At 56.8% G+C, this 13,812-nt stretch overlaps 1 protein-coding gene across 27 annotated transcripts in view; it reads right to left on the bottom strand.

The window, feature by feature from the left end:
• Positions 1 to 11,630: 11,630 nt before the first annotated feature.
• Positions 11,631 to 13,812, bottom strand: part of LOC310881792 (ankyrin repeat and fibronectin type-III domain-containing protein 1-like) — a 213,894-nt gene continuing 211,712 nt past the window's right edge. For all 27 annotated transcript variants that reach the window (XM_083799537.1, XM_083799513.1, XM_083799514.1 and 24 more), the window contains one exon: positions 11,631 to 12,860. In XM_083799537.1, the coding sequence (XP_083655663.1) occupies positions 12,573 to 12,860 (288 nt within the window). In that variant the 3' untranslated portion in view covers positions 11,631 to 12,572. The remainder of the gene's footprint in view (positions 12,861 to 13,812) is intronic.

Below are 13,812 nucleotides of genomic sequence, written 5' to 3' on the forward strand. Positions count from 1 at the left end.
GGCAGGGGAGCTGTCGGTCCCATTTGGCATCTATTAGAGGGCCGGAATAGCTCAGGGCATGGATGGAGGGACTGGCTCAAGGTCAGCAAACTGCCTAAATAAAGCACCGAGAGGTTTTCCTAAGCACTCACATCAGCTCTGCAACCCCCTCCCCATCTAAAGCACTGAGATGTCTCTGCAAGGACCCTGCAGCCCCTGCTGGGGCTGCGGAGCTGGGGGGCAGGGGATGCGTGCGCGGTGCCATGCAGGAGCAGGCAATGCAGTGCCAGGAGACACGTGCTGCCTGTGCATGGCACTCCCAGGGGCTGGGGTCCACCGGCAGATGTACCCAGCCCCTCTGAGCCCCTCTGGCTGCCCCTGCTGAGGACACATCCTGCTCCAGATCTGCCAGCTGTGCGCAAGGCAGGATGAGCTCCTCCGTGCTCCTGCTCTGCGCAGCCAGAACCATCTCCAGCAGCATCTCCCGCTACCCATGCTGCCCTCCAGAGAAGAGCCACGGCTTCACCCACGTCCTGCTCCCCTCCATGCCCCTCACAGCGGAGCTGGGCAGCTCCATGGTGGTGGAGCCGGGAGGGGCAGCCCAGGTGCCCTCTGAGGCGGGATGCTCACCGGGGCCCAGCGCAGAGTCACCTCGCATGGAGGTGGCGGCTGGGAAGCGGTTAACACTTTGGTTCTGGATTGATTTCTCCTGGAAGGAAGGAAGTGTCCTCACACAGAAAAAATGCAGAAATAACAGGGTTGGGGATTTTTTTTTTTTTTTAAAATAGCTATTCTCTTTTTCCAGCCATCTGTGCCATTTGCAGCTGATGGGAGGGGGGACAGTGCTGGATGGGGGGAATCATTTGGGTTTGAGACCAATATTGCATTTACAGTGTACAAAACAAGAGAGGACATCTGTCCCCAGTGGAGTATTACGCACAGATCTAGGATTTTAGCATTGCGCTCACGTCCAGTGCTATCATTACAGATGCACGGAGCAGAGATGGTCATGCACAACTCCGTGCTTCTTCCCCTTGCTTCTTCTTGACTGCAATTGCACTGTCTCCCTGTGCCCATGGGCTGCTCCAGATCCTTGAGCATTTTCCAACAGCCAACGTTCACTCATCTGCCTCTTCCCCTTCTTCGTCTGTTCCTTTTCCCGTGCATTAATGCTTCTGGGGAGCAGGCAGACGACAGCTGCTGCCTGCCCAAAGGCTGGTGCTTCACACCTCTGTGAAGCTGGTCGCGGAGAAGCCCTCCCTTGCAGCAGGAGGTCTCCAGGCCTCTTGCAGGCGCAGCCCTGAGCGTGCCGCCGTCCTTCAGCAGCCCTGGAGGCAGCACGGCAGGCAGCATCGCCCTACACCCGGCCATGCAGCGCGGTGCCTACCCTGCCCTCACCACGGGCACCCTCCGAAATGGATGGCACGAGGCAGCCTCTTCCTCTTCCCCTTCTGCAACATTTAAATCATCCCTGCCCCTGGCCTGCAGCCCAGGCAGCATCAAGGCTGCTCGAAACCCCTCTTTAGCAAGCCTGCTCACTGGCTGTGCTCCCTGTTAGCAGCAACCGGGTATTTCTGTCACCAGCCAGGCACAAAACCTGCCAGGCGCATCTGCAGGCATGGGGCAGAGTGCTCCACGAGCGCCTCGGCAGCGACCTTGCTGGCTGGCGGGGAGCAGCGCTGGCACTCCCTGGGGGGCCCTGCTCCACTTCTCCTGCCACAGCCTGGTCTGAATGGGAGCGTGGCAGTGCTGGGCTGCGGCTCCAGCGGGGATGTCCCCAGGCACAGTGCTGGCACTGGCACGGGACGGGTCCCTGTGAGCACCGAAGGGTGCGCGGAGCAGACTGGGCAGGCTCCGACTGTGGGCAGCGCAGCCCTGCCAGATGCTTTCCAACAAAACCTTCAGCCCGCTGCTGGCTTTCCTTCTGGCACGTCCCTCCCCTCCTCTCCTGGTTGTTTCCGATGGTGCGATCGCCCATGCAGGATTTTCAGTCCCGCGAGAATGGCTGAAGCTGTCGGTGAATATCGAACGGACCGAGACGCTGCTCTGCGGGCTTGGGCAAAATGCAAAATGCACTGGGGCAGGGTGAGGGCTTGTGTGAGGAAGGGATGTGGGGAATGAGGCTCTGCTGAAGGGGCTCCAGGTCTGCTGCTCCTGCCCTCAGCCTTGGAGGGCAGGGAGGAGAGGTGTTGGATAAACCGTGCTGTTAGATGGACCATGAGGAATAGGAGGCAGAAGGGGGAACTGCGGGACCGGCGCAGCCCATGCGAACTGCATTGTCTACACACGAAACTGAAGATTCACACGTGCCAGCTGCCTGCACTGCTCCAGAGAGGGTGAAGGGGAGCTGAGGTGGTTAGGAGCAGGCGCAGTGCTGGCATAGGGCACACAGCGCCAGGAACGATCAGGAAAACCCGCTGCTGCCGCAGGGACGGGAGCACTCGCCCGGCGGTTGTTGGAGCCCTCCAGGCAGCTGAGCTCTCCTCACTTGCCCTGGGTCTCTGAGGGGGAAAAGCACCAGACTGGTGGCTAAGTCCTGTGATTTACAACACATCTGATAGTCCTAGTCCATTAACAAAACATGCAGTTGGCCATGAAAGGCACATCTGCCTATTTTAAAGTCTATAGTAATGGTGAAAGCTCCGACACATGGATTTCTGTAAGAAAACTTGCACTGTAAATAGCATTCCAAAATGATGTCTTCCATCAAATTCAATGGGACAGTTATTGTATAGTAATTAAATACTACTGAACTATTCAACCATTGGATGGTGAATAGAGACCTGGTTGCAGAAAGCCACCCAAGCCTGCAGAACACCCACAGACTCCCACGGTGCCTGCTTTGGTCCTGAGCCCGTGATGGGCTCTGGCAGGGCCGGGCGGAGGGCAGGGCACTTGCGGGCCAAGTGCCCTGGTGGTGAGGGTGCCGGGATGCCTGCGCAGCCGCAGCAGCTCTCCAGGTGGTGATGTGACCGCAGAGGAAGTTTTTGTGGCCTTCCCCCTGGAATTCAGCTGTCCGGAGGGAAACACGTACCTCCATGTGCCCCTCACTCTTCCCTCTTCCTGAGACCTCCTGGTTGCACTGCTTTTCACAGCTTTCTTCGCTTTTTTATTTACGTGGGTGACCTTACTTTGCCGTGTGTGGGGCCCTCCGAGAGGTGCAGGCACGTCTCTAAGTGTGCTGCAAATACCCAAAGACAGGACAAGGGGTGGCTGCAGGGGCAAACGAAGTACCTGCGGTGGGAAGGGAGCGTGTCGCAGAGAGCATTTGTGCCCGGCTCTGAGCCCAGCGCTTCACACCCAAGTGCAGGCTGGCAGGGGCAGCGAGCCGGAGGTTCCTCGAAGGTTTCTTTATGAGCAGCCAGACCGAATGATAATGAAGTGGAGACACAGACAGGGCTGTTTCCAAATCTTCAGTGGTGCATGACATTATAACCCAACCCGTTCCACCCAGCGCCTTGTCCAGGAGCTTTTGCACGCTCCAGCCCAGGACAGCCAAGCTCTCAGCACAAAGGCAGTGTGCTGATAAAGCCTGCGGACACTTTCAAGTCTGCTAAAAAGATGTTTTGAGGTGACAGATCTTAAGCAACACACAGAGCCGAGCGCTGCTCTGCTCTCCACACCCTTCCCCGCTGCCAGGGAAAAGCAGCCACTATCAGTGATAGCTGGATCCAATTTATTAGGCGCTTCGAGGAGACATTCATCAGGCAAGGAGATAAATAATCTTCAGATGGAACAATTAAATTTAATTGCCTGAAGATTATTTGTCTCCTTCCCTGATGATTGTCTCTGCTGAGCGCCTTATAAATTGGATCCAGCTATCAGCAATATTAACTGTGCTTCCCCTCAACATTGGCCCAGCTGCCCAGACCAAAACACTGGGCTCAGAGGAAACTTTCACTGCTGCGCATCGAACCCTTAATGCTCTCGGGTGCCTTTTGTCTTGCGGCGAGGCAGGCGCTGCGGTCCAGGTGGCTGGCTGTGTCAGGCTGGGGATGCTCCTCGGGCCACATCCTGAGCTCAGCAGTGCTGCACGGAGGCTGCAGGTGCTGGCCCTGGGCTGGGGCTGGACCTGCAGCTTGGCGGGGGGCTGGAAACCTCCCAAGCCTTCCTGGCACTCTCTCTGTGGGGCTACATGACAGTGGTTCCCTGCTGGGCAAGGGCGTCAGGAGGGACAGGGTGATCCTACAGGGATCCTACAGGACTTTGGTGAGCTGGGTCTTGCTGTGGCTGGAGGAGCGAAGAACTCAGGTGGGGTTCACGGCTTGCTGCAGAGCAGCACTGGTGCATGCAGGAACCTCCTCGAGCTGGCCATGAGAGAAATGGTGATGGAGCCGTGTCTCCAGAGTGTGTGTGGCCTCGCTGGTGCCTGCCCTGGTCAGCCTGCCAGCAAGGCAGCCAGCGAAGTGTGGGAGCGCGGCATTTCCCCGGCGAGGCGCAGTGAGGGTAGCCACCATAGGCATGCTACTCCAGGCCGGGACCAAAGCTGGAATCTCTTCAACAACCCAAGAGCCATCAACTCCCTCCTCTGAATGCGTCTGAAGTCTGGAAAATATCTTAAATATGGGAGAGGAAAGGGAGGGGTTTGATCCTCAGCTGGTGTAAATCAACGGAGCTTCATTGACGTTGTTGGACGATACTGAGACTCATGTCCTCTGACCCCAAAAATTTCTAGAGAGGGAGGTAATGACTTCAGAGCATTCCAGTGTTGCAAGAGATTGTCCTCCAGCCCGGCAGAGGGGAGGCCACAGCTCCAGGGGCCGGGAAGCGTGGGGCTAAGCGTCTCCACGAGGGAAGGGGAGAAAATCCCCAAGGCCCCCAGTGCTAAGTGGAAGGCAGGCTGGAGAGCGGAGCGGCCGGGCTGCGGGACCACGGGGAGCTCTTCCTCCCGCACCTTTCTGTGTGTGCAAGGTGGAGGGCTCTGGGTGCGTTACCACGATGCCCTGCCTCAGCCCGCCTCTGGACACGGGGAAGTCCTCACATGTCAGCCAAGCAGAACCGAGCCCAAGCCCGCCGGTGCCTCCCTGCACACCGTGCCATGGGTGCTACCAGCAGCTCTCCCCACATCTCCCCTGCCTGCCTTGGGACGACCCGGGCTGTTGGGGACTGCCAAGAGCCACGGGCAATGTGACCCCCGGCTGGAACGTGCCCGCCGCTGCGACAGACACGCCGTGTCCGGGCGTCCCTGCACAAGGCAGTGCTCAGAGGTGCGGGCTGGGCGCCAGCGCCGCGCTTCTTCCTGCGCGGCGCAGAAGAGCCCCTGGAATCAACATGTTTACTGACAGGCTCCTGCTCTGCTGGCCTGGTTTTCTAAGGAAATGAAGCTTGTGCAATCACATTGTCTGGGGGTGTCTGTTCCTAATAACTTCTGAGTCCACCAGCCAATTCCGATCCGATCTGACAGAGGGGGAGAGGTCTCAAAACGCTGCGTCCTCCCGAGCCCGCTGGCGAGCGGGGCTCAGGTACCTTAGACAAGGCAAGGAACAGAAGCATCTTCTACGCGAGATCACAAAGGCAGGAAGCAAGGTCACGTTTGGCTGCCACGAGGCAACCCATGGACCAGTTGGGAAGAGGACCTCCGCCAGCAGCGACCAGAGCTGGATGCGCCGTGGGCTGGGAGAAACATGCGTGTCCGGAAGGACGAGCGCTCCAGCTAAGCAGGGCCTGGCGCTGCCTGCAGTTAGCGCACGTCTGGGCAGGGAAGGACAGTGTCTGCAGCAAGCCATGGCTGCCAGAACGTGTGGAGCTGAGCGCTGAAACGCCTCCAGCTCCCCGAAGCGCCGGGGCTGCGGGATCCTCGGCTGGAGCACCCCGTCGGCGGAGGAAGCGCGCTGCCAGGAGTGGAGCAGGGTGGTGGGCACCTCGCCAGGTGGAGCATGACCTGCCACAGCCTCGTCCTGCCTCGGTCAGGATGGGATCTGGGGACAGCAGCACCTTCTTTCTCCTTGCATCGACGCTGGTTTAATTTGCTGAAGGCGTTCGATGGTGCACATGGTGTCCTGAGCTCAGCACTGCCAGTAATATGAGCTGAACAGAGCTGGAGAGGGCTTTTTTTTCTATTTTTTTTTTTTTTTAAGCGCCTATACAAACATGATTTGTTTTGTAATAACTCTTCTTCTGTTTTGTTTTGAAGGGGATGATGGCTCTGGGATCTGAGGGGCTGGGAGACAGCTCTGAGCAGCTCAAATTCCTCCCCACGTGCTATCAATTAACGTCTTCATTAAACACCCAGATCAAAGCTGCTTCCAGCCAGAGCATGACGGCGCAACAGAGCCCGGCTCTGTGAAGTCACCCACAATTGGTGACAAATTAAAAAAGGGCTTGGCTTGTCCTCTACCAGCTACACATGGAATGGGAGATATCTGAGAATGGAGGGAGTGAGTGTCTTCCCTTGGCTCCCCATCGCAGCTTGGACCAGAAAACAAGACCTAACCATGGTGCATGACCAACAGAGCTGCTGCATGTGTGCTTGCTGAGAGCCCCCCTGGCCCAGCAGCCTGCTCAGGCCACCTCTCTGGTGCTGCTGGTGCCCAGGGCACCTCTCCAGTTGAGCTGTCGAGACTTGAACTGGAGTTAACCTAGCAAAGCACGAGGGCTGGGAAAGTCATCTAGAAGAAAACAAGACCACAAAATTGTCCAGACGGATGTTTCCTAGAGGCTCTCCAACACATTCTCTGCCTCTATTTTACGCTTTCACTTCTCTGTGGGCTTCCAGGGTCCCTGACCCACTGGCATCCCAGCTGCCATCCCCACATCCCAAGCAGTGAGGGACCTGCTGCTTCATCCTGCTGGTGCTTCTCTGGAGATGCTTGCCATGGCTGTGCTTGCCACCAGCTGCTGCAAGCTGCTGGTCCCCAGCCCTCGGCTCCTTCCTGGCTGTGCGTGGTGGGCTCTGGGGACCCGGAGATGCTGCGTGGTATTGTCCACGTCTGTGTGGCACCCACCGATGCTGCCTGTGGGGCACAAGAGCACAGTTCTCCATCTCATTCCTGTGCCCAAGTGCATGCGGCGTTCGTGGCTGCTCTGCCTGATGCCACCCGAGGAAATTTGTCTTCAAAGATGCCAGGACCAGCAATTAATTGGTCATTTCCTGGATCCCTCAAGGTAAATTCTGGAGGCTTCAGCACCTGGCTTCAGCTCACTGGTGTCATTACAGGGCAAATTGTGTGGGCAGCATGGAACCGCAGCACACACAAAAGCGTTACCCTCATCTAAGCCATGCTGCTGTAGGAGAGCCTCCAGCCGTGACCTGCCGAGCTTTGCATCGATGAGCGGCGCAGCAGGAGGCAGGGCTGCATTTCGCCCTAACACAGACAAATGAATGGAGCGTGCTGCTCGCGAAGGAGCAGGAACAGCGGTGCCGGGACCAGGAATAAGAGATAACATCTCCCCACACACTCCCCCACCACGATGCACAGTTGCAAACCGCAGCAGCCGCTGCTCGTCCTTTCCAGGACACCTCGCCCCTCTCGCCTCCTCCTCTGGGCTGCCTGGCTGGGAGCACACAGGACAGATTTCCAGGACCTCGGCTGAAGCACCTAGCACATCTAGCTTGCAGTTTCAAGGCGCTGTTGGAAGCCAGATGCCGTAACACGGAGCACCAGGAATCAGCTGATGCCGCGGTGATGGGCGACTGCGGGCAGCAGCGGCGGCACTTTGTGCACTGCTCTCTGCTGCGGTGCTTTGGGGCTTGGGGGCAGCAGGGATGTGGCCGGCTGTGAGAGCAGCACACACATCTACCACTGCCAGGGCAAAACGAGCCTCAGCTGCTGAGCCACCGCGCTGCCGTGATGCTGGAGCCAGCCCCAGTCCTGCTGCAGCGGGACGGGCACGGCACCACTCACCATAGGATGCTCCGCTCCAGCGGTGCTGCGATGAGCCTAGGAAAGTGGTCCGGCAGCTCAACCACAGCCAGTGAAGAGCAAAACTGTCCTCCTGCTGCTATCTTAATTCACAGACCAAATCAAACTTCTTCAGGACAAGTACGCCTGCATCTCTTTGAAGCCTGAGTCAGCAAAATGCACGCTCAGCCCTAAGTGTGTGGTTTTTGGTCTATCGGATTAAGCTGGGGCTCGAGGGAAAACCATAGACACATCATCTGTTGGGTTTTTCTTTTTTCTTCCCACTAAAAACACCATTTTAGCCACAATATAAACGTTCATAAAGGATTGTTGGTTTCAACAAATGGTATCTTCCAAAATTCTTGAGTTAGAACAAACTTGTAAATATTCACACTGTCCTGCCCAACTGTTTTTTTTTTTTTCTGAAAGTGAAAATGAGTTTCTCTAAAAAGTCCTTTTAGTTTTTTTTTTTTTTCTTTCTTTTGAATGGAAAATCAAATCAAATCAAATAAAGCACTGTTTTCCTCATGAGTTTTTTACCTTTGTGCTTTTGGTTCCTGTTTTCATGAGGTTTTATTTTTCAGGTCGCTTTGGGAACAGACCACTTCCCCGCATCCCGGGAGTCTTCACGGGGCGGAAAGATCTGTTTGCTGCCCGGTCTTTAGGTGGGTTTGAAGAACCAGAAATCCTAGACACACTGAAGTCAGCCGGGGCTTTCCGATGGTGCTAACGCCACCAGGACTCCCATCTCCTCCCTTCCAAGTGTCCTCGTGGTTGGGAAATTACAATCCTGGTCTAAAACCTGCATTGTCCAGCCTGGTTCCACATGGGAAGTGGCTTTGCCCACAGCGTACAGAGTACACCAGTGTGTGGCTTCCCGCAGAAACCTGGGCTGTCTGGGGAACGGTGAGCCACGGCCAGCAGGGCTTTGCTTGGCGTGGCTGCGTCCTCAGCGGACATCCGTGCTGGGGACGGAAAGTGTGGGCATGCGGCAGCCCCTTGACTCACCCGGCATAAATCCGATCACACCACAGTTCAATTACAAGGCGATGCTATTTATAAGCTACCTGGGTAAACAGTCCGTGCGACTACACAGTAATTGCACAGAGTTCCTACAGATGATAGAGCAGTAATTAACTTAGTAATTGCATGTGCCAGAATAACCCTGGAACTTCCCCTCTCCTTTGGATGCCTGGCACGGCTCTCGCGCGCTTTTCTCGCCTCCTGTTTGAGGGAGCTGGAAGAAAGGCTTCCACTGACTTCAGCAGATCTTGGAGCAGGCTCAGAGCATCTCCCATCTGTGGAAACTGCAGCTGCTTGAACAGAAAGGGTAACTCCTCAGCTTTCCCCAGTAACCAGAACCAAGGCAAGAAATTCTACAGCAGGGATACAAGAGAGAAGTGTCCCAGGGAAAATAAACAAAAAGCAAACAAAAAAACCAAAACAAAACAAAACAAAAAAACATGTCTCATACTCAGAGAGCCAAACCTCGGGAAACACAAAGCTGGATTTGTTTGAGCAACTCCCTTTGGATGGGAGAAAAGAAATGCAGATGCTTCAGAACTGATGCCAACAAGCTCCTGATTTGGGGGAGGAAACTCAGAGTGTCACAACTTAGGTTTACTTCTGTGAATCTATACAATGAGAGCAAAATACCACAGAGTGGTGGCTCTTCTGGCGATACAAATTCACACAGTCCCGTTAACCTTCTTGGAACTCTGCCAGTTTTCTCCTGCTCAGCTCCTGGACCTGGGCCTGCCTCCGGGTGGAGCGAGCAGGAGACCTGGTCGCTGAACGGGACAAGCCGATGTGTGCCTCTCGCCGTCACACAACAATCTGCTTTTAAACACTGCTCCTGATGGAAATTATGTCGACAGAGACAAAAGACGCCCTCACCAAGCACACAGTGTTCTGCAGCGGCATCTTTTGGTGCTCCCAGTGCCTGGAAGAGGAGCGCCTGTCCCCGCCGAGGGGACCGGCCACAGCCCCCAGGGCAGGGAGAAGACGCAGCTCCTGCTGCTGCTCTCGGGCCCTGCCATGTCCCTGCTGATGCTGGGGAGGGGAAGCCCCAGACCAGTTGGTTTGCTGTTGGTTTAACAGCAGGGGACGAGCGGTGCTGCCAAAGCAAAGCGTTTCTACTGGGTTTGGGTTCTTGCACAACGGGTTGCTCGTGAGTTCTCCCAGTTCCCCGTGCTCGTCGTTCCTCCCGGTTCCCCGAATCAGTGTTGCTCACATCTGCCCTCCCATGGATGAGATATTCAGGGATGCTCCAGCCACCAGGACTCGGGGTTGGCTGCGTGAGGTACACACACGTGTGTGGCACCCGGGCTGGATGGCCCCAGCGCAGGGTTTGTGCGTGGTTGGAGGCTCTTGCTTGGGCTCAGGTAGGTGTGGGGCACGCAGGTGGATGCCTGTGCCAACGGGCAGGGTGGTGTTTGCTCTGGGATGTTGGCAGCTGGGGACATGGGCACTGCAGGGATGGGGATGTCTGCGCCCGGAGACACCGGTCTGCATAGACACAATCCCCCTGGGCTCCTCCTGGACTCCAGCTTCCTTTTCTCATTAAAATACTGGGGAAAGCACTACAAGCACAATGATGCCTCTCCCAGGTCCTTTGTTTCCCAGTACCAGGAGAAAGCAGGGCTGAGGCCAGGTGCTCTGGGAACCTGCCTCCATGGCACGTGTGAGAGCACGGACGTGAGGCTGGCACCCACTGGGAAAGTCCCTTTGCCAAATTGCTGTCACCAGTGCCACTAGCCCTAAGTGAGGGGAAACATGCCGAGTCAAATGTGTTAGGTCAGAGGTTGGACTAGGTGATCTTGGAGGTCTCTTCCAACCTAGATGATTCTGTGATTCTGTGAAATGATGCTGTGACAGAGCAACACCTGCCCCACCTGTCCCAGAGCCTCAGTGCCCCTTCATGCCCTGAGCTGCTGAGCCCCAGGGCTATGTTTCAACGGTAAGAGACCATCCTGCATGTGCAACAACCTTAAAAAGGGGAACCACCGACCTCTGTGCACACAGCTCCCGGCTCCACACCGGTTCCAGCAGCCACACGGGCTCCCCACGGCCACACACAGAGCCCGCCTGGCGTCTGCTTCCACTCCTTGGCCGTGGGGAAGGGCAGGATAGAAGGCTTCAGGACCTGGAAAGAAAACATTGGGATGTGCCCATGGAGGCACTTGAGAAGATGAGATGGACACGGCCCTGCCCTAACACTGGGCGCAGCCTGTGACTCCCAGAAGTTGTCCACCAGCCCTCTCCTGCCCCAGTCGGAGGTGCCACCAGGGGATCCATGCGGCCAGGCTGATGTGGGGTGTCGCGGGCCCATGCTGGCTCCCCACTGCGTGGCCCGGTGCTGTGCGGCCGACCCAGTGAGGCCTGGAGAAGGGGAACCTCACCTGCGAGGGGTGCTGGCCCCGGTCCTTGTTTGCTGCCTCTCCTCTGAAAGCGCTTGTGGCAGCTGCAAGGCAGATCCAGCCGCCTTCCATGCTCTTCTCCACGTGCTTGTCTCTTGGAGGAGGCTGCAGGACAGGAGCAGTGTGTGTAACTGCACATCTGCGGGTGCTCGGGCCCTGCAGCCGTCAGGTTTCCAACACCTGAAGGTGACAGATCACTGCCTTTAACTTGCCTGTTCCTCCTGCACACGTGTGTGTGCCAACACAAACCTCTGCTGGGTTGAGAGCATCCCATTAACCGCTCCTGGGAAAGGCAGGCCCAGCCACTGAAGCTAGGGATAATTTGGGGGACGTGGGTTAAGGAGAGAGGCCCTGCTCATCAGGCCGCGAGAAGGAAGAGAGCAATACACAGTCAGCAGCAGTCATCTTTACTATGGACCACAGGAGATCAGAAAAATAACCTTGTGAACAAGAGACCTAGTTGCTAACAAAGTGTCATGCTGTAGGACATACAAGAGAGGCCACTCACAATCACCAGAACAAAACAGCAACCGAGGAGGAAAGGGAATCCCAAGGTGGTGCTGGGTGTGCTGCAGCAGATGCCCTATAGCAAACCTCTAGTGGTGGTGTCAGCACAGCTGCGTACACGTGCATGTGAGTGGGGGGCTGGTGGCGTTGCTTCCTTTTGCCTCTAAAACAAATAAAAGGGTCTTCACCTCCTATACAACTCCAGTGTCTCTAGCACATTTTTTTTTTTCAGAAAACAAAACAAAACAAAAACAAAACACGTTCTGTTCTGAGAACTATGTGCAAGAACTGTTTCTCCAGGTACAGTGAAACGAGGATGGATAGGGAACACCCTACTCAGTGCTGTCCTTGTGCATCATGCCCTCTCCTCATTGACACCGCGACTCTAGCCAGCAATCCTCTGTGGCTCTTCCTTCACTAAATCCCAGACAAGGATTTTCAGAAAAAGAAAGAAAAAAAAAAAGAGTATTGCTGCTCCTTCGTGTAATATTTTTCCTCTCTCTCCCCCCCCCCCCCCTTTCCCCTTAAAAATGTTTGCTTTCAAAAATTCCATTCCTGCAAGGATTCCTCCCAAGCTCTGAGGTCTCCGCGCTCCACCCTCATCTTCTGCAGTCAGAAAAACCGAGTCTCGACGTCTCTTTGGTTAAAAAAAAAAAAAAAAAACAACAAAAAAACAAAAAACCCCAACACAAACAAGTAACACACAGCCCGGTATGATCCCATTCCACCCCGCGGACGCCTGATGAGAGGGTGTCTGTGGAAGAAGGAAGCATCAGAGACGCGCTGTCTGCTGCAGGGCCGAGGCCCCGCGCCGCTGCCGCTCCTCTCATACGGTGGTGGCGGGCCCGAACTGCAGCACCAGGGGGGACGTCTCCTTGATGCGGACGTAGAAGCGCCCCTCGGGCCGGGCGGCGTGCAGGGACAGGGGCAGGAAGTCATCGGGCAGCCACCGCTCGCTCTCCTCGGAGGCGAACACCAGTCCGAAGTGCTCCAGCTGCTCCTCGCCGTAGCAGAAGGCGGCCGAGCCACCCAGCACGCCGCGGGAGACGTCGTTCATCTCCAGCACCACCAGCTTCACCACCTCCCCGGCCGACGTCTGGCTGGTGATGTGCAGCTGCGGAGAGACAAAGGTGGGAGAGACGGACGGTGAGGGGGGGACGAGGAGGACGGGGCGGCACGAGGTGGCGGCACGGCCGCCCTCCGCAAGCTGTTCGGGGGCAGGAACGGCCCCGCCGAGGTGCCTGGGGACACGCGGCATGGCGGGGCCCAGCTCCCGCACCTCTCTCCCCCCGGCTGCACCCTCCGTCCTCGTCCTCACAGCTCAGAGTGGCTGTCCTGCCTGCCACCTACGGCTCGCCCACACTGCACCCTGCTTGCAGCTTGCGAGGGCTGCACGGTCTCGGCCCTGCTCCTGCCAGCATAGAGGCGTCAAAGCCCCTCTTGCAAGAAGCACCCAGACCCCCAGCACCACAGCCGCCCTGGTGCTGAGCTCCTTGGGAAGCGGCGCTCAAGTTAATCCCCTCTGAGAGCACCTGGGGGTCTCTGCCCACCAGCTCTCCTTGTTCTCCCTCACCGCTTCGCTGGGGACTGCCCTCTGAATCCCGAGCCAGGACGAGAGCACGAGCACCGCCGGGCTCTGGCTGCTAGCGGCCGTCAGGAGCCCGATCCTTCACTTCAAAGGCCCTCGGCCGGGCCATCCGTCCTCGGCCGGGCAAGGCGACGGTTTCCTTTGGCACATCCGTGAGGGCCTGCGGAGCGCCGCGGGCAGTGCCCCGGCAGGGTGGTCCAAGCCCTCGGCCCACGTGAATCCTGCCAGCTCCGAACAATCATCATGGGGCTCAGCTGATTTACGCCAGCCGAGGAGCCTTTCCTTTGAACTTGGTTCTTCGAGGAGAACATCGTAAAACGCTTTCAAGCAGGCATGTCCCGAGCTTTGCAACTTCAAAAGCCACGTGGGCAGCCCGCCAGGAACCCAGGGCTGCACTTCAGTTGCATAGAAATCTATGGTAATTTCTCAAATGGAAAATAAATACTGCGAGTCAGATTTCCCTCTGCTTCTAACATCC

This window comes from Anser anser, assembly GCF_964211835.1.
Source record: "Anser anser genome assembly, chromosome: 15".
In the NCBI taxonomy this organism is placed as follows: Eukaryota; Metazoa; Chordata; class Aves; order Anseriformes; family Anatidae; genus Anser; species Anser anser.